At 32.4% G+C, this 27729-nt stretch overlaps 4 protein-coding genes and 1 pseudogene across 4 annotated transcripts; 2 read left to right on the top strand and 3 right to left on the bottom strand.

Moving 5' to 3' along the window:
* The first annotated feature begins 2204 nt into the window (after positions 1-2204).
* On the top strand, positions 2205-2912 carry LOC126553021 (uncharacterized). Its single transcript, XM_050208216.1, has one exon. The coding sequence runs from the start codon at positions 2205-2207 to the stop codon at positions 2910-2912; it is 708 nt and encodes a 235-aa protein (XP_050064173.1).
* A 1957-nt stretch (positions 2913-4869) lies between these two features.
* Positions 4870-6096, bottom strand: LOC126553016 (uncharacterized; annotated as a pseudogene).
* Positions 6097-7808: 1712 nt separating this feature from the next.
* LOC126553020 (uncharacterized) lies at positions 7809-16072 on the bottom strand. The gene is made up of 6 exons (XM_050208215.1): positions 15826-16072; positions 15400-15765; positions 10268-10353; positions 10100-10195; positions 8267-10019; positions 7809-8151 (listed from the first exon to the last, which is right to left on the bottom strand). Exons 1-5 carry the CDS (start codon positions 16070-16072, stop codon positions 8376-8378), a joined length of 2439 nt encoding a protein of 812 aa, XP_050064172.1. The 3' UTR covers positions 7809-8151; positions 8267-8375.
* A 2608-nt stretch (positions 16073-18680) lies between these two features.
* On the top strand, positions 18681-20060 carry LOC126553019 (piggyBac transposable element-derived protein 4-like). The gene is made up of 2 exons (XM_050208214.1): positions 18681-19865; positions 19953-20060. Exons 1-2 carry the CDS (start codon positions 18681-18683, stop codon positions 20058-20060), a joined length of 1293 nt encoding a protein of 430 aa, XP_050064171.1.
* An 836-nt stretch (positions 20061-20896) lies between these two features.
* Positions 20897-27475, bottom strand: LOC126553017 (uncharacterized). Its single transcript, XM_050208212.1, has 3 exons — positions 23458-27475; positions 21753-22112; positions 20897-21372 (listed from the first exon to the last, which is right to left on the bottom strand). The coding sequence occupies exons 1-3, from the start codon at positions 27473-27475 to the stop codon at positions 20897-20899; spliced, it is 4854 nt and encodes a 1617-aa protein (XP_050064169.1).
* Positions 27476-27729: the final 254 nt, after the last annotated feature.

The following is a 27729-nucleotide window of genomic DNA, read 5'->3' as shown; positions in this document are numbered from 1 at the left end:
TTATGAAATTTGAACATTGGGAACGAACGCGAAAGCATCCCTTTGTGATTTATGCCGATTTTGAGTCATTACTTCAAAAAAATGATGGCGATACCAGTAATAATAATAATAATAATAATAATAATACTAGAATTATTCATAATCATGACATTATGAGTTATTGTTATTACGTCAAACCGAGTGATAATATACCTCAAGAGTTGCTGGAAAAATATGATATACACACGGATCCAGTTATTTTTAGAGGTAACCAAAGTTTTGGTAAAGGTGACGTAGCCAAAAAGTTTATGGAAGAAATAATTAAAGTTTCAGTAGTTAATGTTATAAATGAAAATTTAAAAGAATGGCAGAATAAGTATGTTTGTGTTGAAGAAAGATGGTGTGCTATTTATAAAATTTTAAACAGTAAAAGTATATTGATAAATCATTTTTGTAAAAATTGTAGAATATTCTCTAGCAATGCCTGGAACAAATGCTGCAATTGAAATAGTATTTTCTATCACTAATGTATTATGGACGGACGAAAAAAATCGCTTTCTTGTTCCTACTATCAAATCAATTATAATTTTGAAAAATCATTTCAAAAAATATTCGTGTAATGATTTTTATGATTTTTTGCTAACACAACCAAAACTGTTAAACGCAATCAGTTCATCGCAAAAGTACAGTAACGACGCAATAGTTAATAAAGGACATGGTGAGCAATCGACATCGACCCAATAAAAGTAAACAAGTTATTTATTAAAATAAAGCAAGGTTGTTAAAAAATATTTTGATTTTAAATTGTTAAATTGTAATAATAACATATAAAAAATATTTAAAAAAATATATATGTTTTTTTAGAGTATTTAAACTAAAAATTGTTTGTCCCGTTTTTTTTTTTTTGCAAAACTGGTCACCCTAAGCTAAAGTTGCTAATAAATTTAAAAGAAACACACCAGCGCATTTGGGAAATGGCTTATATCGCCCCGTATAAAGGCAACTCATACAAAATCGGTTCAGGTATTACACCACCAGTAAAAACGAAAAAAACGAATAAAAACTAATATATACGTTACCCAGAAGAGCGCTGTACGATTATGAGCTTATAAAAATCTCTCGTTTGATGAAAACACCTCATTTTATCGGAGTGTTTACTAGAAACAAGTTATCTGCTCGTCCTAAACGATTAGAATCAGCAATTATTAACTTGGACTCGGAAAAAGGTACAGGCACGCACTGGGTAGCGTATAAAAAAATCGGAAAACAAGTGAAATACTACGACAGTTATGGAAATTTACCACCGCCATTAGAAGTACAAAAATATTTTCACGGATGTGACATTAATTTCAATTACAACAGAGAACAAAGATTTAATACTACAATCATGTACACCATAACTTTAAACGGAAACTCGAGCGAATTGACGTGTGACATTTTCCCACCGTTGGAAGTAACAAACACAGCACAAATTTGCCTTTTGAGTTTACAAACAAATAATTCAATACCAAACATTGAACCTAGTTGTAATACTATAGGTTTCCGTAATATGATCGGTCAAAACGAATATGTTATTATACCTACGGGTGCGTACGAGTTGGATAATTTAAAGTCTGTTATACAAAAAATGATGCCCGACTATATCAATTGGTTTAAATTAAAAGCAAACACTAACACATTGAAATGTATGCTATCGTGTAGTCACGAAGTAGACTTCTCAGTTGAAAATAGCATAGCATCAATATTAGGTTTTAGAAATGTTTTATACTTATATACTACTGGTATGACTCACGAATCTGAGAATACAGTAAAAATAATTAAAATCAACAGTATAAAAGTAGAGTGCAACTTAATAACTGGTTCATTTTTGACGGAGCGCCGAGCCAGATCATACACGAACTTTATCCGACTGTAGCAACAGGATAGGATAGGAAGTACCTAGACACCCAGTTTTCTATGGTCTCAACACCACTTCTATAAGTAAAGTAAATATCGTATTAAAAGATCAAAACGACTGTTTAATAAATTTACGTGGTGAACCGATTACGATTCGTTTGCAAATAACGCGTGGAGATGGCTCTCAAATTTAACATCAATATAAATAGAGCTAAAATCAAAAAACCAGTTAGTGTAGTGCCAGCAGTTAAAAAGTCAACATTTAAGCCGAAAAAAACTGAAATCAAACTCACGAAAAATAATTTAAATTTTCTCCGTTCCTTGCAATAATGGATGACGCATATTTAGACGTTGCAGCCGGTTATGTCGATGAGTGTAAAATAACACAAATTAATTATCAGTCGTTTACTCCATATTCGAACATATCTTTTTCTAATAACGATGAAATTAGGATAAATGTTCTGAATATGAATAACTACACATTACCATGTGAGAGTTATCTTTACATCGAAGGAAAAGTGAATAAACCTGCAGATGTCGTTGGAGACATTTGTTTTTCGAATAACGGATTGGCATTTTTATTCTCTGAAATGCGGTACGAGATAAACGGAATAGAAGTACAGAAAATAAAATCACCAGGAATTTCGTCTTGTTTGAAAGGATACTGTTCGTATACTCCAAACGATTTACACACTTTGGAGAATGCGGCTTGGGGACCGATGACTGACGATAACAATAAAAATTTTATTACCAACAATGTATTTACCGGCTGCGTTCCGCTAAAACATTTATTTGGATTTTTTGAAGATTACAAAAAAGTATTACTTAATTCTATTCAACAATTGATTATCAATCGCTCGTCTACCGATTTTGACACTATTCATGTTGTGGGTTCCGGAGATAATAACGTCGAGAAAAATAAAAAAATTACAATTGAACTTACCAAGATAATATGGAAGATGCCTATCATAAAAGTTACTGATAAAGAAAAATTAAAGCTGTTAAAAATATTGGATTCTCATATGACATTATCATGATCGTTCAGAACATGGGATCTCTGTGAATATCCCGTACTCCCTAAAAATACTTCACATTCGTGGGCGATAAAGTCTAACAATTTACTTGAAAAGCCCAGATTTGTATTGATTGGATTTCAAACAAATCGAAAAAATAATACAACACTCGATGCCGGCCAATTCGACCACTGTCGATTGAAAAACCTTAAGGTATACTTAAATTCTGAAGTATATCCATATGAAGATTTTTGAGCAGACTTACAAAACAAACAAACTTCCATATTGTACAAAGCGTACACAGATTTTCAAAAATCATACTATGAAAGAGACTTCTGCGAACCATTATTTTCAAAACATATTTATCAAAATCGTGTACCAATCGTCGTTGTCGATCTTTTGCGTCAGAATGACAACGTTAAATCCTCGACCGTAGACCTTCGAGTGAAATTTGAAACCGATACCACCATTCCAGAAAAGACTGCAGCTTATTGCCTCATCTTGCATGACCAAATTATAACTTATTATCCATTTTATGGCGATGTTATAAAATTGTAAATAATAAATTGTAAATAGTTTGTAAAATAAAAATACATTTTTTTTGAAATTATTTTTTTTTTTTTTATTATTATTATTATCTTAGAAATTACAAGAATGATTATACAATATATAATTTATGAAAAACTTAACCTTACAAATTTCAAGAATGATTAAACAATATATAATTTATGAAAAAACTTAATCTTACAAATTCCAAGAATGATTATACAATATATAATTTATAAAAAACTTAATCTCCTACTGACTTTGGCTTTCTGTTGACTTGTGAATGCCCTCGTCCGTGGTCTGTCAACATTAAGCTATGAAAAACAAAAAAAAAATTGTTTTGTAACATTAAATATGCGTAAAATATGTATATATATTTGAATTACCTCTGGCACAATTGAAGTCGTTAACCATCCCCTTCCTAATTCATTGCTAGTGTAAATCATCAGTTGCGCTACAAAGCACGGTTCTAAAGTTCGTATCCCAGCACTGATTGTAGTAGGGTCGATGCGTTTCAAAGAATCTTCCAATTATTTTATATTTGTAGTCTTACATACCGGCATTTCTTTTCCAAGGAAAATAGCAATTTGACATAACTGCAGCAACACTTTTGGCCGTATAACATTTGTTTTTCTATCAATTACTTCTTGAATGTCATTCTTAGTTTGAAGTAAATATGAAACAATCTCCTCACTCAGATTAACACTTTGATCGTCTATCAAACATATAATAGACACGATGTTGACTCCGTGGCATTGAAGTACTGATATTATTTTATATTCATATGTATGTAAATATTCGGGTCTTGAAAAATTTAAGTTCTCTAGAAGAGATAATAGATGATTAAAAAATTCAATGCTCATTTTTACACACTTGGAATTAACATTAATATGAACCACACAATTTAATAAAACACTGGCGTCAAGTCCTACGCTTATAAAAACGTTACTATTCATAAAAAAGGTCGTACAATCAATAAGTTGATTTGCCATTGTAGATGAGGGTGTTTCTGCTTGAAAATGAGGTTATTACTGCTTGAAGAACGTACGGCAACTGACTCGACACAGACTCGTCATCTACCCATGTGCTATCTATCCAGCTGTTCATTTATAGTGGGGGATGAATAGGAGTAGGGATGCCCCTCTCATATCAAAACACTTATTATTATATAGAGAAAATTATTTATTCATTTAACAATATATATATATTAAATAAAATAATTAGAAAAATAATTGTGATCTCCTATCTTGTTTGTTTCTTTGAATGGCAATGGACTTATTGGTGATGGCGGTAGACTCAATGCATCATAAGACTCAAAATAATCTTTTAAATTTCTTGTTTCGTCTCCTGCTGTCAAGGGTCCTTTGTTTATCTGTTAATAACAAAATATAACTTTGTTTTTCTTTTTATTAGGTATTATTATTTAAAAATTACCGTCTTATTTGGTTGTTTGCATGTCTGAGGTATAAAACTATGCGTAAATGTTGGTGTAAGGAAATCTTTCGGACCGTCATTTTCATCAATTGCCTAAAATAGATACAGTTTAATTAATTAAAAATAAGAAAATATAACTTTATTAAATTACAAATTCTTCGGATGTTTACATGTCTGAGGCATAAAACTCTGCGTAAATGGTGGTGAGAAGAAATTTATCGGACCATAATTTTCATCAATTACCTAAAATCGATAGAATTAATTAAAAATAACAAAATATAACTTTATTAAATTACCGTATTCTTCGGTTGTTTACATGTCTAAGGCATAAGACTCTGCGTAAATGATGGTGAGAAGAAATCTTTCGAACCGTCATTTTCATCAATTACCTAAAATAAATGCAGTTGAAATAAAAAGAAAAAAGAAAAGAAAAAAGATGTATACTCATACTTTAAATGAATTATTAAATTTTTCCATTCAACTGACTGCTAGTTGTTCCGATGCGAGTAATCTTATGTGGTTTATAAAATTCTGTTTATTCTTCGGTATATACTTAGAGATAAGTTCGTTATAAATTCCTTTGACTATGACAACTACTTTTTCGAGTGTCACAGATTTATCAAGATAATAATCGGTTTTAAAATATTCAGTTAACTGTTCGAGTTGTTGAAGAATCATCGGTCGTACGACAGTCATTTTTGTTGTTATGGTCTCAAAAACGGTCCACTCTAAATTTTTAAGTGTCATAGTATAGCATAGTCTCTCCTTTATACACCATACTAGAAAGCGAAATTAATTCACTTTCCAGAAAAATAAATCTTTTATATTTCACTGGAGTATTGAGAATATGTGATAAAATATGACCCATCAATGAATAAATACGTTTCAAGAAGTCAACGGAAATATTTACATGACGCGACGATGTAATTATATGTATTGAAACAATGAATTGTTGTACAGGATCGATGCCAACGTGTAAAAACTTACGATTTTCAAAGTCGATTGTGTAATTACTGCAGTCGATGAGCTCTGTCGGCGGTGAAGGCGTTTTATATTTGTATGCACGTCCTAAGATTGACATTTTTATTCACTTTATTAAAATAGTACAACTTAACACTATAAAATTAAAACTGCAACTGATCAGTAACGTGATTAGTTCTCACGAAGATGGAACATCTATTGGTATGAGTACCGGTTGTAGAGGGGGGTCGCGCAGCCGATGGTTAGTAGAAGGGGTGGGGTGGGGGTCCGTAAGGGACGGCGAGATAATTGACACCAGTAGATAGACGGTGCGAAGGTAGGGAGTCAGCCGGGCAATGTGCGGGGGCGGGGTGAGATATGAAACCAGTAGATAGACAGTGCGGAGGGAGGGGGTCAGCCGGGTCAGCGGGTCAGGTCCTAGGATCGGCATTTCTATACTACTCATAAGCAGCCATGCACTTTGGGGAAGAAGACTTTTTTAGAGTGCATTTAATAGGCTTAAATAGTACTTTAAGTTAGGGGGGGGGGGGGGCTAGATTAAAATGTTTTATAGCAAATATTTTTTAATTAAATTATTATTTATTATTTCTAATGGTGTTTACGTGTTTACAACTGACTTGAATGATTATACAATTATACTATTTTATATTGTATTAGGCAAAAATAAAGTTAATACTAATATGTTTTATGTTTATAATAAGCACATATACCCAACAATTCTGGGGGGCTGAAGCCTCCCCCCCAAGCCCCTCTGAGTTACGCTTATGAGTTGTGCATAATATGAACTAAGTCCCGCAAAACAACAAAAAAAAAATAACAACATAATAATATATTGTGTGTACGGCCTATGATTACGGCTTAATATTATGGATTTATGTAATAAGAACTATGAAACTATTACAGGTTTAATTTTCGTTTTTAAAATAATGTTTTTAATTTTTAATATGAAAAAAAAAATGGAAAACCTATTATTTTCTAGGTTATAAAAATGAATATTCTAAATGGAATCTAAATTATCACTGTTAAATCATTGTTTAGAACATAATTAATTAGGTATACGTATTTAATAATAAATTGATTAATGCATAGTGACATAGAAGACTTCTCTTAATACCAGCATTCAACATAGGTAAGTCGTAGGTAAGTATTTATGATTTATATTTGGCAGGGCCGGATTGGTATATATCAGCCCATCGAGATTTTAACTTCTAAGGGGCCCATTTGCATATTCACTGGCCCAAGATTTGTATGGGAAGTTTTTGACAAATGAGGTAGTAATGCTGGAATAACTCCCCCCCCCGGAAAATTGTGTATTTAAATAATCAACTGCCCATGTAATTTTTAAGAAACTTATCATGTGTTCATGTAGTTGAATATATTCTGTATTTATCTATGTATTATAATATACATATATAATAATGCAGTTATTTTTATTATAATTTTATGCTAAAGGTAATATCACATCTTGTAGGTCATGTAGGTATTCATAATACATTAATACCTAGTTATTTTGATTTTTGAAATGATTATATTTTATAATGTTTTACATAGCAAATTTAAGCCAAATTTGACGTTAAATAAATATAATAATGAATATAATATACAATATTAAACACTCACTACTCACATAATAAAATAATAATATAATATAAAAATAATAATAACAATAAGTATGTCTACTTTTTCAGTTAGAAAAAAAATTATTTTATGAAATAATAATGAAATTACATATTTAACAAATTTGCCATTTTAGAATTCTTTTTAGCTAGTTCGTTTATTATTTCATTGTTGTTTAAATTAACTAATATATCTTTTTCCACAGACATAATCAAAAGTGTTTCCAATTTAGATTGACTTAAACAATTTCTTAATCTATTTAAAACATATTTCAACTTAGAAAATGTAGTCTCACATCTTACCTGACTACATGAAAGTGTTAAGACATACTTATAAGCCATAAACAAGTTGCTATATGAATTTGAATGTAAATTATATTTTAGTAGAACTTGGAAGCAACAAACAATGCAACTTTTACAAGCTAAATTTTCATTTAATTTCGAACACAAACTGGTTGAAGATGCTATACTATTCTCTTCATGTTTATCTTCATCATTGTTTTCCTGAATATTGTCATCATTTATAGTGATTGTAGTAGTAGCAATGTTTTTAATTTTTGGCCATTTTTCAATAAAATCTTTTAATTCCGACTGTATTAATCCTGGACTTATATTGGAATCACATTTTTTAAGTTTTTTACTAATCCATTCAAAGGCTGTGCTTGGTAAATTATTAGTGAAATATTCTGGAATTAAAAACTGTACATCATTATAAAGTTGACTATGTATTTCAAACCGTTTTTTTAAACTTGTTATTATTTGATCATAAATAACATTATATACATTAATTTTGAATTTTACCATTGGGTCTGTCTCAGCCTCATCATTAGTTATTTCTCCTGGCATCTTCTTTTTCTTTTTAATTCTTTTCATGGGAAATATTTCTTCAATATTGTATTCTAATTCTACATCATCCGTTTTTAAAATTGACCCATTCAATAAATGTTTTTGTCAAATCCTTAATATGATTATAGTCTCTTGCTTTAGACTGCAAAGTTCTGATTGTAGTTTTTACCATGCTAAATGCATGTACAACATTCATTCCTTTAGTCTGTAAATATAATGATAATGGTGTAGTGTATACAAATATTTCTTGAAAAATATGTGCGGTTAGGATAGTTTCATATTTTAAAAGATCATCAATAAAACATTTTGCTTTAAAGCGCACATCTTGAGCAAATCCATTTGATTCATAAATTTCATTTAATGTCAGTATAATTTCAACATACAAACATTCATTAGGATTTAAATAGGTACCGAATACTTTAGTTAAGCATCTGTCTTTGGCCCACCAACGAGTATCTCCAATACAAGAAATAAATTTATACTTGCTATTTTCATGCCATTTGTTCATTCTAAGATATGATTCTCTGACAAACACTGCTATTGAATTTAACAAACCAAATAATGTAGCACTTTCATTGCATACTTGAGTTGTATCAATCATGACAAGGTTAAGCACATGTGCATAACACCATACATGTACTTGCTCGGGTGATTCTTTATTTAACCATGACGAAAAACAATTGTATTGACCCCGCATATTACTTGCGCCATCTGTAGAGCTGCCAATACTGTTTTTAACATCTAAATTAAGATCATTTAATGTTTTACATACAATATCACATAAATTTTTACCTTTCCCGCTTTTACAATCAACAATAGCTAATAATTCCTCATTTATATCATCAGTCACAAACCTAATAATAATTGCAAGCTGGTCATGTACATTAACATCTTGAGTAGAATCAATTTGTATGGTAAAAAACGCTGCTTTTCTAACATTTTCGGCAATAGTTGTTTTCATTAAAAATCCAATTATTTCTATAATATAATCTACAGTGGTTTTTGATAGAAAAGTTACCAGACTACCAGGTCGTCCTGGTTTAGATACAGTTTGACGATTTTTAGATTTTTGACTTTTGTAAATGGCTCTATCTGTATGTTCCTTAAGAACAAAATCATATTTAGATAAAAGCATAACCATCTCTAAAAAATTCCCGTGGTTTAATGAAGAATCATTTAATGTGTATGCAGCTTCTGCATTCTTGGCACCACGGTAACTTAGACCTCGCTTACCAATTACTTTAATAATATCGATTAGTCTTTCCAAAACCGCCTTGTTTCTTTCAACTTCATATCTCTTTCCGCTTGTAAACCTTGAGTTGATATCAGACATGTTAGAATTAAGTAAAAATGCTTCAAAATTGTTTTCATGATTTTTTGATTTTTCATGTTTGCTTATTCTAGTATACAAATTACTACTAGACGAAGCTAAACAACCTACTGTAAACCTATTCTCTTCAGCACTAAATGCTAAGCAAAACGAACAAAAAAATAAATTGTTAGACTTTGAATAGGTAAGCCATGTTCGTTTAAATGTTGAATTAGTTTCTTTTCTAAAATAAGCCTTCATAGGTTGAAATGTGATATCAATCATTGGTTGTTTTGGATGAAAATTAAAAAATGACTGCAAATTCTTTGTCAATGGTTTACTAAAATAATTTAGTGAATCTTCAATGTTGTCAGATGTATCAACATCACTTGGATAATTCTAAAGTAATAATTAATACACATTATGTAAGATTTAAATTTTATAAATTTTAAATTATTAAAAATATATTATAGTTTTACCTGATCAACTATAGCTGTTTGGCATATGTTTGTTATATTGTAGGTATCAGATGCATTTTCATTAAGCTCATCAATATTTGTAGAAAGGCTGGAAGTCTATAAAATATAAATTTAAAAAAATAAATAAGTTTATTGGTTCATGTCATCACTAACATTTAATATACTTACAGAACTACACTCAACTTCAGGTTTCACCCCAGGTTTTATTGTAGTAGAATTATTACCATTAGTCTCACTAGATGCCTCAATGAATTCTAATAGTTAATATAAAAATAATTTTGTACCTATTAGTTCAATTTTATTTATATGATTTAATAATAAACTTATTAAAGCTGTTTTTTTTGTTGAAAAACAACCATGTTAAACTAAAATTTAAAAAAAGATCAGTCCCTAAACTAACAAACCTTATTTATAATTTATAAATTGGTAATCATCATTTTATAATTTAATTTTATCAATTTGCTATTGATTATAATATAATACTATAATAAAGTAAAATTAATAAAATAATAATATAATAAAATATGTATGTACCTCCTATGTACAATAAATCTATTATAATCAATTGAGTACCTATATAAATATTCATAGGATATATTATATAATAACTAATAACTAATAGGTATCTAATGTTTTTTTATTATTTTACTCAAACTGCCTAATCTTGTGAAGAAATAATAAACGGATATTTTAAAATGTAAAATTATAAAATATTTAGGTTATTATAATATTATTGCAAATAAATGATTATGTAACCTATGTATCTAGTTTAATTAACAAACTGTCTGTGCTTAATACTTGTTAAAACTTATTATTATTAATTAATGTAACAAAATTACCTGTAACAGTTGTACTTATTATAGAAGTAGGCAAAGTAGCTAATGGTTTTGCAGTTGAAAAACAATTTTTTTTTTTGTTTTGGATCATTCCCAGCAGCTATTATACCCAGTGATCTTTTAAGTCTGGCCTTTTCTGCTCCTCCTTTCGGGCGTTTTATTGTTCTTTCATAAGTATTCATTTTTAAAGTTTTGTTCATTTCACGTGTTACAAACTCAAAACACATAAGAACAGCAAAAAAGTACATATAAACACAATAGGTACGCGATAATAGAGTGGAAGTGTGGAACTGATGATAAATAGTGGTTTGTCTGTTGTCAACAGTCTATTTTTAAACATCGATGAATTTACCAGTTTAATAAACACACTATTGGATAATAACTGATAAAAATAATAATATTATATTATTTATATTATTATTATTTACTAGCTGACCCGACACGGCGTTGCCCGTGTGTTACTATTGTTTTTATTATTGAATTTCGCGTTCGCGCTTCACGCGTTTGTGATATCCGAATTCTTTCACGTTCATTTCGGTCGTCACGTTCTTGAGGACTTTGGTTAGATCGGTAATTAGCTTGGTTGGTAGCATTTCGGGTTATTCTACCTAGATTGCTCCGTCGTATAGGAGGCATATCAAATATAAATTATTATGTTTTTAAGGTCTTCCCAGGAATTTTTTATTATATTTTATTCAATATTTTATAATATTTCCATGGCAACACAAAAATATTATAGTTTTAATTTATTTTTTATATTTTGACGGTATTGGGTTCAAATCAAAACCTTGCTATAACATTTTAAATAAATTATTTATTTTATTTATATGGTTGCCATTGACTACCAAAAATAATTTAGTTTACTATTTGCTGGACAGATGGCGCCTCTGTAATTTCATCACCATCTCGTCATATTTCTCAAACCTGATAACTTTTCCAGAATTTTCTTTGCTATAAACCTCACGGAGCCCAAGACCTTTCCAACGAATGCAAAACCGTGGAAATCGGTTCGTGCGTTCTGGAGTTATAGCGTCAGGGAGGAAAACCGGACTTATTTTTATATAATAGATTACTACGGGGCACGGGCCGTACACTGCGGTCACCATCTGCTTCAACAGTGCAACACAAGCTAATACAAAATTATTATAATAATAGCTTACATAGCTAGCATTCTTAGATGTCTAGGTATAATGTGGTTTAAAGGTCTCTATTATTTTTATTGGTTTATTACGTCTAAAATCGTTACGAACTTATATATTTATCCTAACATGTATTTATTTTCACTCACACTGACACTACCGGCCCTAACTTTAAGCGGCCCGCCGAGATTTTCTCGGTAGCTCGCCTAACCAATCCGGCCCTGATATTTGGTGACGAGGTAACCCATTGACCGTGGTTGGAGCGTAATGGTATCATAATATATTACATAAATCATTATAAGATAGGTAGGTACTTATAAATTAGGTAGTAAAAACTAAAAGTTGATGTCGAAAGTTAAAATAATCGCGTCGAACTCGGAACTACTATAATACAACAGAAACTATACTGTTATTTGTTTGACTTAATATAAATTACAATGTATAATTGTTCCTAGTTAATTTTTCCCACTACTTCATATATTATTATTTATTTATTTACTATACATATTATACCTTTGTGGTAGGTAATTATTTTGTATTGTCGATTATACTATGTTATATAATTATATATAGGTACCTAGGTTTATATTGGTTAATTACATACGTAAGTAAATGTTATTAGTTTAAAATTAAATTATATTTGCTAATAATCATGTACACATTTGTGCAAAAACAACAATAACGTTCATTATTTAGTTAATCGATAAATTAAAAAAATTTAATTTTTTTATATACCAAATACATAAATATTTATTTATGTATATTAATGTATTCTCTAAACATAGAATATTAATAATATATTTTATTTATCATACAGCCATAACTATTTTGTTACCATTAAAAAAAAATTTACTAACGATTTTTACGGATAATTTTTTATTATACTTATTCATTTTAACACAATAGTTACTGTGTATAACTGTCGCTATTTATATCCAGTTACTTGTATTTTTCTATGTAGAAGGAGTAATTTAAAACTTTCAAGAAGCTCAATTGTAAATTATTAATGGTATTATTGGTATTAACTTTCAAAGTAAGTAGGTATAGTTTTTTTAATTTTATTATTTATTTTTTGTTTAACAAGGTGTTATAATTTTTAATAGATTATTTATATTTTGTATTTACAATTTAGATACTGACGATGCCAACAATTTAAATAGTATTAATAATTACCTATTTGATTAATTTACACAAATCACAGGCAATAATCAAAAGAAATGCTTTGTTTAGTAATCTATATATTATATCTTAAATTATTTCATAGATATATTATATATTCAAATTAATCTTTATTATATTTTTATGTCTATGAACTATGAGGTCAAAATTACGGAATCTTTATTTTTTACTTGTTTTGGTTTAATCTCAGAAGACAATCACCATTGGTATGTAACCGATTTTCATTTATTAATTTATTTGCCGGAGGACGAAACTTGAATTGTGATTTTATCTAAGTTTTGTAGGTAGTTTTTTTTTTAGATTCTGAACGGAGTGATGAATGTATTGATTTTACAATGATGTATGTTTTTTTTAAATTTTTTTTTTGTATCTGTCATCACGTTTTGGAGTAGTAATAGTGTTTTGAATTTTGACTTCAGTCATTCTCTGAAAAGAAAAATGAATCTAGTTGGTACTTTGGGGGATGAATAGTAAAAATTTTCCAGCAGTTTTTAAAAGCGTCAGGAAAAACCCTAAAAATTAACGAAAACACCGGAATTTTTACGCATAATCAATTTTTGACGAAATCGATTTTTGTTTTGCTGTAACTCAAAAACGACTCATTGTATATTACACTTGACATTTTCACAGTGGCGTAACAAGATGGGAATGGGCCCCGGGGCAATTAATAAATTAGGCTCCTTAATTCTGTATATAGGAAACACCACATTATACGTTATATTGCTGTTTAAAATATAAATACCTCTATAAAACCATTAATGAAAATAATAAACAGATAATAAATTGATACTCAAAATAAAAAGGAAATCCATTTAATTACTAAAACAAATTTTAAATATTAACATTTTATCATTATTAATTTATTAATTCTATCTAATCAAATAAAATAAAATAAAGGCTATCAAATCAAATTTATAATCTTTTACGAGCTTTAATATTAGCAAATTGATCTATCACTTAACTTAAATCCAATTTTGAAGCTGCCTTGTTTTTAACTGCAATCAATGATAAATATTTGAATCGATCTTGTCCGGTACTATTTCTAAGATAATTTTTGATTATTTTTAGTTTGCTGAAGGATCTTTCAGCTCCTGCTGAAGTTACAGGAATGGTATAAAATAGTAAAATTGCCATGAACACTTCTGTTATATCACATTCCATCACTCCAAATTTGGTTATTATATCCTTGCATAACTGGTAAACATTACACGTCTCAGTTAAATCAGGAAAAGTTAGATGGTAAACATTGAGAAACTGGAGCGAAAATTTGGTCCTATTACATCTGAATACTTGCTTTGAAACTAATCACATTTTTGCAACAGAGTTCTTTCGTCAATACTACGTAATACTTTTGGAGTTAAAAAATCAAATATTTTGTTGACTTTACTCATACCAATAAAACGTGTATCTAATTGAGTGATAATTATGTCCAATATATTATTAAAAATGGTTGTTTTAAATATCTCTTCTCTGTTACCAAATCGGTGATCAGAAACTAATTCGTCAAAGTGTTTTTTAATTTTGCTTTGCCGTTTTACTTGAAAATGAAAACCAATATCATATTTTTTTGCAGTTTCTGTGGCCTTATTGTAAAATGATTCAAAGTAATTTCTGTACATTTTCAATTTGTCTTTAGTCTCTTCTAAAACGTTACTTGCTTGATCCAAATCAATATCAACTTTTTGTAAAATTTTGGATGCATAATTTATGTTGTTTAAAACATGGTACATGAATTCACAAAGCAACACAAATTCAAATTTAAACAATTTTTTTTTAATATTATGTGCTTCATTGCGTTCGTCAACATTTTTTCAGTTAAGAGCTATTTCAAATAGAGATTTAATAATATCAAAAAACCGGAGTTTAACTGCAGTTATTGTATTTATCCTACTAGACCATCTTGTCGGATTTAATTTTTTCAAAGTGACTTCAGATTCGCTTGTAAATTTTGATAACAGATCCCAGCGCTTAATACTGTTTCCCAAAAAGTTATACAGCTCTTGTAAAGTTATGAAAAAATGCTGTTATTCCATACAACCGCGAACAGCATCGTTTATTACTAAATTTAAATTATGACTGGCACAATGTACATACTCAGCGTTTGGTTGAATATCCTTAATATGCTTTTGTACGCTATTATACCTACCACTCATTACACTTGCTCCATCATAACCTTGGCCTACACACTTTTTTAAATCAAGATTTTTATGGGAAAATAATGTAATCACCTGTTTAACTAAATCTACAGCACTATGCTTAGTGACAGCATAAAAACCAAGAAACACTTCTTTTACTTTTATATCAACTGGCTGCCCATTTTCAGACCTGGATATTGCTGCGTACCTTACAACAATGCTCAGCTGATCTACTTTTGCTATATCTTGCGTGGTATCCATAATAATAGCGAAAAATGGCGATGCTCTAATGTTTTCCAACAAATGGCCTTCAAGTGTATTACCTATACACTCAATCATTTCATTTTGAACGGTTGGACTGAGATACCTCATTGATCCTATAAATAAAAATAACTACAGTTAATTAAAATGATTAATATTTAAAAACATTTCATTACCTTTTGGCATTTCCAAAATTTGGTTTAGGACTTGATCATATCTGGAGACAAGTTGTACAACTGATAAAAAATTTCCGTGATATCCTTCTAGACTTAAATCCTCCCGATGTCCTCTTAATGCCAAAGAATTAGTTGCAAGAGTAATTATAATATCAAATAACCTTTGAAGAACCATTCTCCAAAATGATGCTTCTTTACGAATTTGATTTTCAAGATCCTTGTCAATATTTATATTTTTTTGCCACATTTCGTAAACAGCACATGCCTCAATATGGTTTTTCGAAAAACCATGTTCCTTAATTCTTTTTGATAAGTGCTTCCAGTTTCAAAGACCCGTACACCAAGTACTTCTTTGCAAAGAAAACAACCAACACGGTTCACAATAGGTTGCATCTAGCAATGGGGAATAACACAGCCAAAAACGGTTAACTGGTCCATATTTAGTTTGAAAAATATAATATGGTTCAGAAAAACTCCTGTTGCCCTGATGAGGGTCTTTTGGAAATGGTCCTGGAGGTTTTAATGGTCCCATATCAAAAATAAGTCGTTTTTCAGTATCATTTAATTTTTTGTTTATAAAATTACCTAAGTCATTGGACATTTTAAATAATTCGGAGACTAAAGGTTCTTTTATTGTGGACGTTGTCAATTTTTCATTCGATACTGTAGTCATGATATAACTATCATCAGATGAGTCAACATTTTCCGTTTCGGTACTAACAGTAGGTACTTATATCACATTTAGTTTTAGTTAAAAATGTATCCATTTTCGGCAACTTTTGCTTCATTTCTTCTCTTTGTTAACTCTGTTTTCGCTTAAAGGCAACACTGGTTTTATTTTTTATATCCATAATACACTTCATTATGACAACGTTAAAAGCTATCGAATTAATACAATTTTAGTGTACGCACTGCGCTACGAACACGATAACGGTACGCTGATGACTGAATAGTGAATATTATGCTACGTAAACATAATTATATAATAATCTTTCACTCGACAATAATATATTATAAGTAATAGGTACAATAAAATTGACAACAGACTATTTTAGGATTATTTACGTGGAAATTCCTATATACATCCCAATCGTCTTTAATATTAATTACAAACCTTGGTGGCCGTTGTGCGATAAGATAACGATTACTCCGTAGTCGAACACCGATCATTGCATATTGTGTGTATGTATAGGTATAAAAGGTTCATATTAAATTTCTATTATTCAATTATCATATTAAAAATATCCAACCTTTTTTCAATTTTATTTCAATTATTTTACGGATGTATTTTTAAAACTTACCAAGAGCTCTAAGGACCCCTAAGATCTAGAGGCCCCAGGGCACTGCCCTGCTTTGCCCGATGATAGCTACGCCACTGTGACAACATCACTCCCACCTCCGTGTGATACAGAAAATTGCATAGCACATTTTTCACACTGTACATCAGATGGAATGCTTCTTATTTTAATAAATGGGTATTTCTCTTGGAGAACTTAATTAAATACACATTTTCGTTTTGGCATCTTAAATTTGATTAATTATAAAGGTACAACTGGTACAAGAACACGACAAAAGGTTAATAATTATATTATACAAACTATTTACGATATAAAATAACACACAATACGAAACTTTAAAGAAAAACGTTCGAATAGAGCAAATAATTGATAATTACTGAAACACTGTAACAATATCTCATATAAAATATTATAGTAATTTTGTTCTGGTGCTAATATCATGGCGATTACATTATATAAGATAAATCTAAGTTAATACGTCGTTTTTATCGTAATTATCTAGTCCGCAGTGTTGAGCCCAGATAACAAAAATAATATCTAGATAAGATAAAGATAATTTCGTAAACAATTATCTAGATTCAGATTCAGATTATGATTTTTACTTTTATCTAGATAAAGATAAAGATGAAAATATTTTTTTCTAGATACTATAATAGATTTTTTCATTTTTTCTTTAAAATGCATAAAAACAAATATATTTTTTAATTATTTGAGGAATTTTTTTTTTATATCTTTTGACTATTCTTTTTAAAATTAACAATTTCCATATGGGATGCCTTATTTTAATTATTAACCCGTCGTTGGTACACATGTGAGCGCGCCGCTCACACAGATAGCATTTCGAGCGTTATTCGTATAAATATTATTGAATTAATCTGATGCTATAAATACCTTCAAATAACATGTCTATAAATATTTATAAAAATAAATAATTACGCTATTTGTCATTGCCTATCAGTTATCGTTAGACAAAGTCGACAGTACCGATTAAGTGAGCGTCGCGCTAACACTGTACTAACCGCGCAATATTTTTATCACCACCGCCGTAGTCGATAACGTACAAGTGTTTTTATTATTTTTTAATTTATCATGGACAATAAAGTTATATCGTGGTTAGAAGAGACCGAAGAAGTTTTTTTAGATGACTCAGACGATACCGATGCTGATCCTAGTTATGGAGATCCCGTCGAATTACGTGAAAATGAGTCTGATAGTGACATTTCTGAACCTACGCATAGATCAAATACTTCACAAACCTCTCGTTCAAGAAGTCGTAGTCCTATAGCACAGAATTCTTACTACTTAGGGAAAGATAAGCAAACAAAATGGTATAAGGACGCTCCTCCTAGAAATGTACGTACTCGACAACGTAACATCGTTTTACGTTTACCAGGCGTAAAACAAATAGGTCGCGATGCAAATTCTATTTTAGAGTGCTGGAACTTATTTTTTCTAATTCCATTATTGACGATATAGTAAAATACTAACATATATCTCGATAAAATTCGTTCAAAATATACACAACAACATATGGTACGCGAAACATCAAAATCCGAAATGAACGCGCTTTTTGGGCTGTTATATTTGGCCGGTGTTTTACGTAGTAATCATCTCAACCTTGATGATTTATGGTCAAACGATGGCTTATCACCCGAGTATTTTCGAGCAGTTATGCCAAAAGCACGATTTTATATTCTTCTAAGAGCAATGAGGTTTGACGATATAAGTACACGAGCCCAAAGAAAACAATTTGATAAACTTGCGGCCATTCGTTCAGTATTTGAAGACTTTGTTCTACGCTGCGAGAACTGTTATACAGTGGGGGAAAATGTAACTATAGATGAAATGCTCGAAGGTTTTCGAGGCCGTTGTAGTTTCCGACAGTACATCCCAAGTAAGCCTAACAAATATGGTATAAAAATTCAGGCCTTAGTCGACTCTCGCACCTTTTATACGTCGAAAATGGAAGTGTACGTTGGGACTCAGCCCGATGGGCCTTATAAATGTGAAAATAACCCTGCAAGTGTCGTGAAAAGATTAATTGCCCCAATATCGAAAACAGGTCGTAATATCACCATGGATAACTGGTATAACTCTATACCTCTAGCAATTGATCTACTAAAAAATCACAATACAACTGTAGTTGGTACACTTCGTAAAAACAAACGTGAAATTCCTCTTTGTTTTTTAGAAACTAAAAAAAGGCAATTGAACTCTACGATGTTTGGTTATGACAAAGATATATTGCTTACATTATATGTACCAAAAAAAAATAAAAATGTATTGCTTATTTCCACTATGCACGAACAAGGTGTCATTGATCCAGAGTCTGAAGAAAGAAAACCAGAGGTGATTACGTATTACAACAGTACAAAAGGTGGCGTGGATTGCGTGGATGAAATGAAGGGTGAATACTCTGTGGCTAGAATAAGTTGCAGGTGGCCACTGACCATTTTTTTCTCTTTGATGAACATAGGAGGCATAAATAGCCAAATTATTTTTCGAGAAAATACAGGAATTTATCTAAGTCGTCGAGAATTTCTAAAAACCTTAGGAAAAGAACTTACAAAACCGTTTATGTTAGAACGATTGCAGATGCCTACTTTGCGTACAAGTATTCGACAAAGAATAATAAAATTAACTGGTTACACCAAGACAGAAAATGAAGTCCCTGAACGTTCAAATATTGAACATCGTCCGAAGTGCGTATTTTGTCCAAAAAGAAAAAATCGAAAGACCATGGTGAGGAAATATTTTTATGAATTAATAATAATAATAATAATAATATTATATATAAGTAATCATTATTTGTTTGAAATAATTTCGTAGACTAAATGCGTAAAATGCAGCGTGCCAATATGTAAGGAGCATACGATGAGCACATGCGTATCCTGCTGTAACGATCACAACGAAACAAATACTACAGAAAGTGAATAGACCAGTCATAAATTTAATAGTTTATAAATTTTCATTTATATTAAGTTTTTAATGAATTTGTATTTCTTTATATGAAAAAAAAATATTTTTTTTTTTGGAATGAGATTGTAGTTTTTTATTTTTATTTTATAAATTATGAAATGTACATAAAAAGTATTTATATACTTTTTAGTGAAGTCTAAAAATATACATAATCCTAGATATGGTTTGATTTTTTAAGTTTATACATCAATTAATAATAATAAAAAAAGTGAAGTGTGAGCGCCGCGTTCACAGTGTAACAATCATGTTAAGACTATATGTGTACCAACGACGGGTTAAATAATGACTTATTTCTATAGTATGTACCTACTATTAGATTCAATTCAAACTGAACATAGATATACTGTAAGTCTTATTGTATTCAATCATTACTAAATGGGAACTTTTATTATATATTTTATTTTATATTATAAGTCCAAACTCCAAACTCTGTACCTACAATTATTATACTTATTTAATAAATATTAATCAATACAAGTATCATTAGGATATCATCTACTTAAAAGTAGAATTACAATATATAACAAATTTAATAAAAACAAAACAATTGATAAAAACATTCTTATATGTACTGTATCCAGTATTGCAATTTCAAAACCAACTTTTTAATTATCAATAAAATAAAATAACATTTTAGAATTGTAAGACATTATAAATTATGTATCTAATAATAATAATAACATGATGTTAAAATATAATATTTATAATTTTAAAAATCAATTTAATAAAAAAACAATTTATTTTTAATATTTGAAATACAAATTATTTTAAAAGAATTCAGTTGTTACTTGTTATTAGGTATTTGATTTGCAGCATAGTAACATTTCACATGTCTTGTCACTAAGACGATTTCTTCTTGGTGTTAAAACTTGAATTGCTCCACTGAAAAGTCTTTCAACAGGAGCTGATGATGGAATAGAAGTGTTATATTTTAAAAAACCTTGTTTTACTATAGGATGGTTTTCCAACATACAGAGTTCCTTCTTTTTAGAATTTAAAAAATTCAACGCTTGGACACGGGAAACATTGGTAGATCTGAAACTATTTTGGTCTAGTGGTCCATCAGAGAAAGATGTAGAGTCGTTATAATTTTCCTGCAAGCATGAGTAAAATTCCCCGTCACTCAAATCACTATCACTTTCAGAAATTGTTTCACTTGGTTTTTGAGCAGTATACATTTGAAAACATTCGTCCAAAAATTGTTTTTTGCACACATCCATAAAACGAGGTGGTATCCAACTTAATTTAAATTTAGGATGACTAATTGAGGCTAGAACGAAACATCTACTCTTAGGCAATGATAAATCAAATAAATAGTTAAACCTTTTTTCTAGACTCTGAATGATTTTTAAACATAAAGGTCTGCAGTATTTTAAATTTTCCAATATGATTCAAGAGCGACGTAGTACTTGTATAATAGGCGCAACATAGCCTAAAAATGCTTTTTTTCACACTGCATTTTATCAAGACAAATGGCTAAAGGTTCCATCACCGTGCAATACTCCTCTAAGAAAGTCTACTCATTTTTATTTATTTTTGTTAACTTCAATTCTTCAAATATCTTAACTATTTCAGTTTTGCGTATCAAAATTTTTTTTGATGCATCAAATAGCGAGTTCCATCTAGTCATTATAGGAACAGGAAACTTACAGCCACATATTTCTAATACTTTATCAGATGCAACTGTGCTCCTACTAGATAGATTCCAAAAACTTGACAATTTTTGAAATGTTAATTCAGAAATTTTGCTATACTTATTATCGTCGATAATAGAAATATCATTAGTTGCAATTAAATTTAGGCTATGTGCACAACAAGTAATATGCGGAGGCAAAAATATACTATCATTATTTGATTCAAGTCGTCCTGGGTTTGTGAGCACAGTATTAAAATTAACTATATCTAGATTAGAACATTCATCATCTGTTTCACCATTGGAGTTACTTACATCATCATCTTCATTAAAATTACCCGCAGTAGTAGAGTCCGATTGAAATTCAGAAGGTAAAGCTTTTGAAAACGTTCGAAAAGATTTACCAAAATTGCTTGCATTGTATGTTATTGTATGTGTGCGGGCCGGGTGCGTATAATTATAATACGCGCGCCCGGTCACCGAAATACTTCGTACCACACACACCGACCGACCTGTGTAAAATGTGTGTATATATGTATAGCACTCAACAGAAAGTGGACAGGTTCGCCGAGCAAGATCTGAGAGTGCTAGTGTGCGGTGGTGTGTGTATGTGTGTATATTTGTATGCGTGTGTAACAACTAATAGCTAAGAACAAAGAGGTAAATGATAAAAATATGGTAATTCAAAATAAATGGTAACGCAGTAGAAATTTTTGTAAAAGGTTATAGTATAATAAATAATAATTATGATAATAATTTACGGCCCTTTTGGCCCAACAGTTAAAAATATGTATAGTATAATAATAATATTTGCCGGTTCGGCACAACCAAAATAACGATGATAATTTATTAATGCGACCAATATTCAATAATAAACCTATAGGTAAAAATATAAATAATAATAATAAATAAATCAAAACTCACAATTTGTGGAGCATTGCTGGCCAGCCGCTACCTATACAGCTATATAATAAAATTGACACATACAGCACGAAAATAATAATTGAAATTATACACAAATTTAAATAAATGACAGGTAAGATTATTGTCTTAATAAGAACCACAAATTACGGCGGTTGATGCACGTACACAATATAATAATACAGAAAGGTGGCGATTAGCGCCTATGAAATATAATAATACAGAAATGTGGCGATTAGCGCCTATGAAATATAATAATACAGAAATGTGGCGATTCGCGCCACACAAATATAATATAATAGACCGTGGCGATTCGCGCCTGCGATATAATAATGAACAAATGGTTTAATGGTAGCGATTTGCGCACACGAAACCGTACGTGTAGTATAACAAAAATGTGGCGATTCGCGCCCACAAATTGCAACTTTGCAAACAAAATAAACCCGTCGATTAGCGCACGTGACAAAAAAGTGCGTTATGGCATGAAACGCTGGAGAAGAACGACTAACATAATTAAAATAATACACGGCCGCCGCGGACCGACGGAAGACATAAAAATGCGGCTGATTGCGCTTAATCTTACTATTATATAACTATATAATTCACAAATACAAATTTAAACAATAATATAAATGACATTAAAATGCGCGTGCGTGTGTGTGTGATCGGTCGGCAGCGGGATGTATAATATAATATAATAATGACGCGATAATAATAATAATATAGGGACGTCTTGGCGGCGACATTCTCCCCCCGTTGAAAATTATGAAGTTTCAACTTCTTGTTCCAGTGGGAGCCGACATAGCTTAGCGACAGGCCTTTGCATTTCAACTCCGGTAATAGTACGTAACGTCACTACACGAACGATACCATCGCCTCCTGGGTGCACCTTGACTATTCTTCCCAACTTCCATCTTGTCGGTGGAGTGCAATCTTCCTTTATTATTACCACGTCATTTATTGCCATTCCCCTTTTTGAGGTCAACCATCTTCCCCTGACTTGAAGCTGTGGTAAGTACTCGCTATACCATCGTCTCCAAAATATTTGCATTAGACCTTGTACAAATTTCCAACGTTTTAAGCGCGCTACTTCGGTTTGTGGTATCTCGGGTTCCGCTGGTAACAACAAGGTACCGCCTACTAGGAAGTGGGCGGGTGTCAGGGCATTGGGCTCACTTGGATCAGTATTCAATGGAGTCATAGGTCGAGAGTTGACGCACGCTTCAATTTGGCATAATAGCGTTTGTAGCTCTTCAAGATTGAGCCGTGTATCCTTGATGACGCGAACTAAATGAGTTTTTACACTCTTTACGGCGCTCTCCCATAAGCCACCGAAATGAGGGGCTGATGGTGGGTTGAAGTGCCATTCTACCCCTTCCCGGGCCATGAGATCTTCAGTGCCTTCCACGTAACTGGACAACTCCTTTTGCGCACCTACGAAGTTAGTTCCGTTGTCACTATATATCTTCCTACATTTCCCTCGTCTGGACATAAAGCGTCGCAATGATGCCATGAATGCGTCGCTTGTGAGTCCAACTACTGCCTCTAGGTGAATCGCTCTGGTTGTGAAACATACAAATACTGCTATCCAAGTTTTTATTGCTGTTACTCTACGTATGCCACTTCGGATCAGCAAGGGTCCTGCGAAATCAACGCCTGTTGTTGTGAACGGTCTTGAAAATTGCACGCGATTCTTCGGCAAAGGTGCCATCACTGGGTTCTCGAATCGTGGCCTTGAGCGAATACAGGTGACGCAGCGAGATGCTACAGATCGTGCCATTACTCTACCTCGTAGTGGCCAATAACGTTGTCGGACAGCGGCCAAAAGAGCTTGGGGTCCACAATGGTGCAATGCTCTATGTTGATCTTCGAAGATTAATCTTGTTACTTTATGCTTTGAGGGTAATACTATTGGATGCTTTTGAGTCTCAGCAATATCAGAATTTTCAAGTCGCCCTCCAACCAAAATTATTCCATCTTCACTAATAAACGGGCACAAGGTTCTGAGAACGCTTCCTTTCCGAACTGACCTTCCTGCTAGGAGATTCGTAAGGTCTATTCCAAACTCGTCGGCTTGCGCTCCCTTTATTAATCTAAGTTCTGCTAAGCGGAGATTTGTTACTGTAAGGTACCGTGGTAACGTGCTTCCTGTTTTCTTGGCTCGCCTGAACTCTATGAATTTTCCTAACCAAGCGATTGCACGAACAAGCTTGATCCAATCTGAATATAAGGGCAGCAAATCACTGGTTATGCTGGTCGTTATTAGCGCAAGACGAATTGGTCTTATCTCAGGCAGGTCTTCTTCTTTGACTATTGATTCAGCTTCATTTTTCCAATTGTGTTCCTCTGTTGTGAGCCAACTAGGTCCATTCCACCACTTAGTGCAATGTAATATTTCTGTCGGCTTTAATCCCCTTGATGCCACATCAGCTGGATTATCCTCGCTCCTAATGTGGTGCCATTGTTTAACGTTGGTACAATCTAGTATTTGATTGATTCGGTTAGCTACAAACGTTTTTAACCGTGTATTTTGACTATTTAGCCACCCTAATACTATTGATGAGTCTGTCCACAGTTGGAATGTATGTAGTTCAACAGACCATGACTCAGCGACCTTGTTTGCTAATTCCACTAGCAGCAAGGCGCCACTTAACTCTAGTCGAGGTATGGTCCATTCCTTCAGCGGTGACACTCTTGTCTTTGCACAAAGAAGCTGTGAACTCCACTTTCCTTGATTATCTCTCGTCCTGATATAGATGCAAGCTCCATATGCCTCCTGGGAGGCGTCGCAGAACCCATGTATTTCGGGAGGATGCTTTGACAACGGTTTCACCTTCCTTGGGATAGATAAACATTTAAGATCCTGTAAGTCACTAATGAATGATTTCCACCTTCCTAGAATGTCAGAAGAAAGTTCCGTGTCCCAATCTATTTTCATCGACCATATTTGCTGCAAAAACATTTTTCCTCTTAATAAGACAGGGCATAAGAATCCAAGTGGGTCAAAGACACGATTCAAATCAGATAATAGTGACCTCTTTGTGCATTTGTTCAACGACGGATCTATGGAGATGTTGAAGTGAAACTGATCTACTAATGGTTTCCAACCTAAACCCAGAGACTTCACAGTACTTCCATCTTTAATCTCTAGGGTAAAGAGCGGGTCGTCCTCAACCTTGTCTATCTTATCTAATACCCTCACAGAATTTGAACACCATTTTCGCAATTTGAGTTTGGCGGAGTTCAAAATATCACTTATCTCTTGTTGCGACTTCAAACATTCCTCTTCGGTGTCAGCTCCTGTCATGAGGTCATCCATGTAAAAGTCTCTTCCAATTATTTGAGCTGTATCAGGGTAGGATTCTTTCACATTTTCCGCTAAGGTTACTAGGCACTGAGTTGCGAGAAATGATGCCGATGTTGTCCCATAAGTTACGGTGGTGAGTCGGAACGTGCGCAGCGGGCCACTGGGGTTTGCCCTCCACACTATTCGCTGGAGATCCCAATCTGTTTTAGCAACTGCTACCTGTCTAAACATTTTTTCGATGTCTGATGTTAGCACGTATTGATGCTTCCTGAATCTTGCTAATATGGAGAAGACATCCTCCTGTACATTTGGTCCACACATCAAAACATCATTGAGCGTAACACCAGTCGAACTCCTTGCAGAAGCATCGAATACAACGCGGACCTTAGTGGTTAGGCTCGACTCCTTAATCACTGCATGGTGAGGTAGGTAAAATGATCGCTTAGGTATTTGATCTTCATCAATTACCTCTTCCATGTGCCCAAGAGCAAGGTATTCCTCCATAAATCTAGTGTATTCCCCTTTAAGCTTCTCATCTCGCATTAGCCTCCTTTCTACACTTAAAAAACGGGTGGTTGCGATTTTCAGCGTATCACCGAGCTCTTCGACTAAGGGCTTCAATGGCAATCTTACGATAAACCGGCCGTCCGTTTCCCTCTTTGTGTTCTCCTTGAAATGTTCAACGGTCTGCTTCTCTTCCGACAACTTGAGATTGGTTTTTGAATGCCGTCCGTATAGATTATCTTCTTTGTCCTTCAACGCTCTCCAATCTTCTTCTAACAACTGTCCCATCGATGCAACGCCCGGGAGAGAAATTACACCAATTTCACCTGTCACTATCCAGCCGAATTTGCTACCTTGCAGGCACAGTGAATCCACTCCCAAATGAACTCGTTCCGGGTCCAAAAGATCGAAGAACGAGCCTCCCCCAATAAGCAAGTCTACTGACCCTGCCTCGAAAAACATCGGATCCGCCAAGCCCTTTACTAGTTCTTCTGGTATATTCCAACCATGCGCTGGGGAGGCTACTGCGGGTAGTGTGTCCACGATTACCGGCAATATATAACAAGATAGATTTAAGCTGAAATTTGTCACTCTTGACTTGAGTTGCACTTCCACACAGGAACTTGACTGCACGTGACTTGATCCAATACCGTTTATTGGCAGAATTGAACACCTTGTCGGCAGTTGCAACTTGTTGTACAGACTCTTGGATATGAAATTTACCTGAGACCCACTATCCAATATAGTCCGACATTGACGGTCATTACCAAATTTATCAGCTGCTAGTACAACCGCGGTTGACAGAAACACGTGACTGTTCTTGTAATTTACTAATAATGACACTTGATCTCCATCAGAACCCTTTTCGACGTTAAATGCGGCTTCGTTATCTTTTGGGTCAGTAACTGCAGACGTAACGTCTTGAACATGCCCTTCAAAGTGTAGCAGAGTATTATGAGCTCGTCTACATTTTATACAAGAATACTTAGACCGACATGTATCAGACATGTGATGTGGCGCCAGACAATTGAAACATAAACGCCTCCCACGCACATGATTAAATCGATCTGACACGGATAGTTCCTTAAATTTCAAGCAGGCATATAGCCTGTGTGATCCTTCACACAGGCTACACTTATCACGCTTCGATTCTGATGACGCCGCCAGTGCTATTCTTTTGCTAATGGTTCCTTGACTTGCCCTTTTCGATGAGTGGTTGGTTTCGTTTACCCTAATCGCTAGGGCTTCCGAGCTTTCAAAGG

The sequence above is a fragment of the Aphis gossypii genome, unplaced genomic scaffold (genome assembly GCF_020184175.1).
Source record: "Aphis gossypii isolate Hap1 unplaced genomic scaffold, ASM2018417v2 Contig00049, whole genome shotgun sequence".
Lineage (NCBI taxonomy): Eukaryota > Metazoa > Arthropoda > Insecta > Hemiptera > Aphididae > Aphis > Aphis gossypii.
Note: the sequence above shows the minus strand (reverse complement) of the source record. Positions and strands in the feature narration are given on the sequence as shown.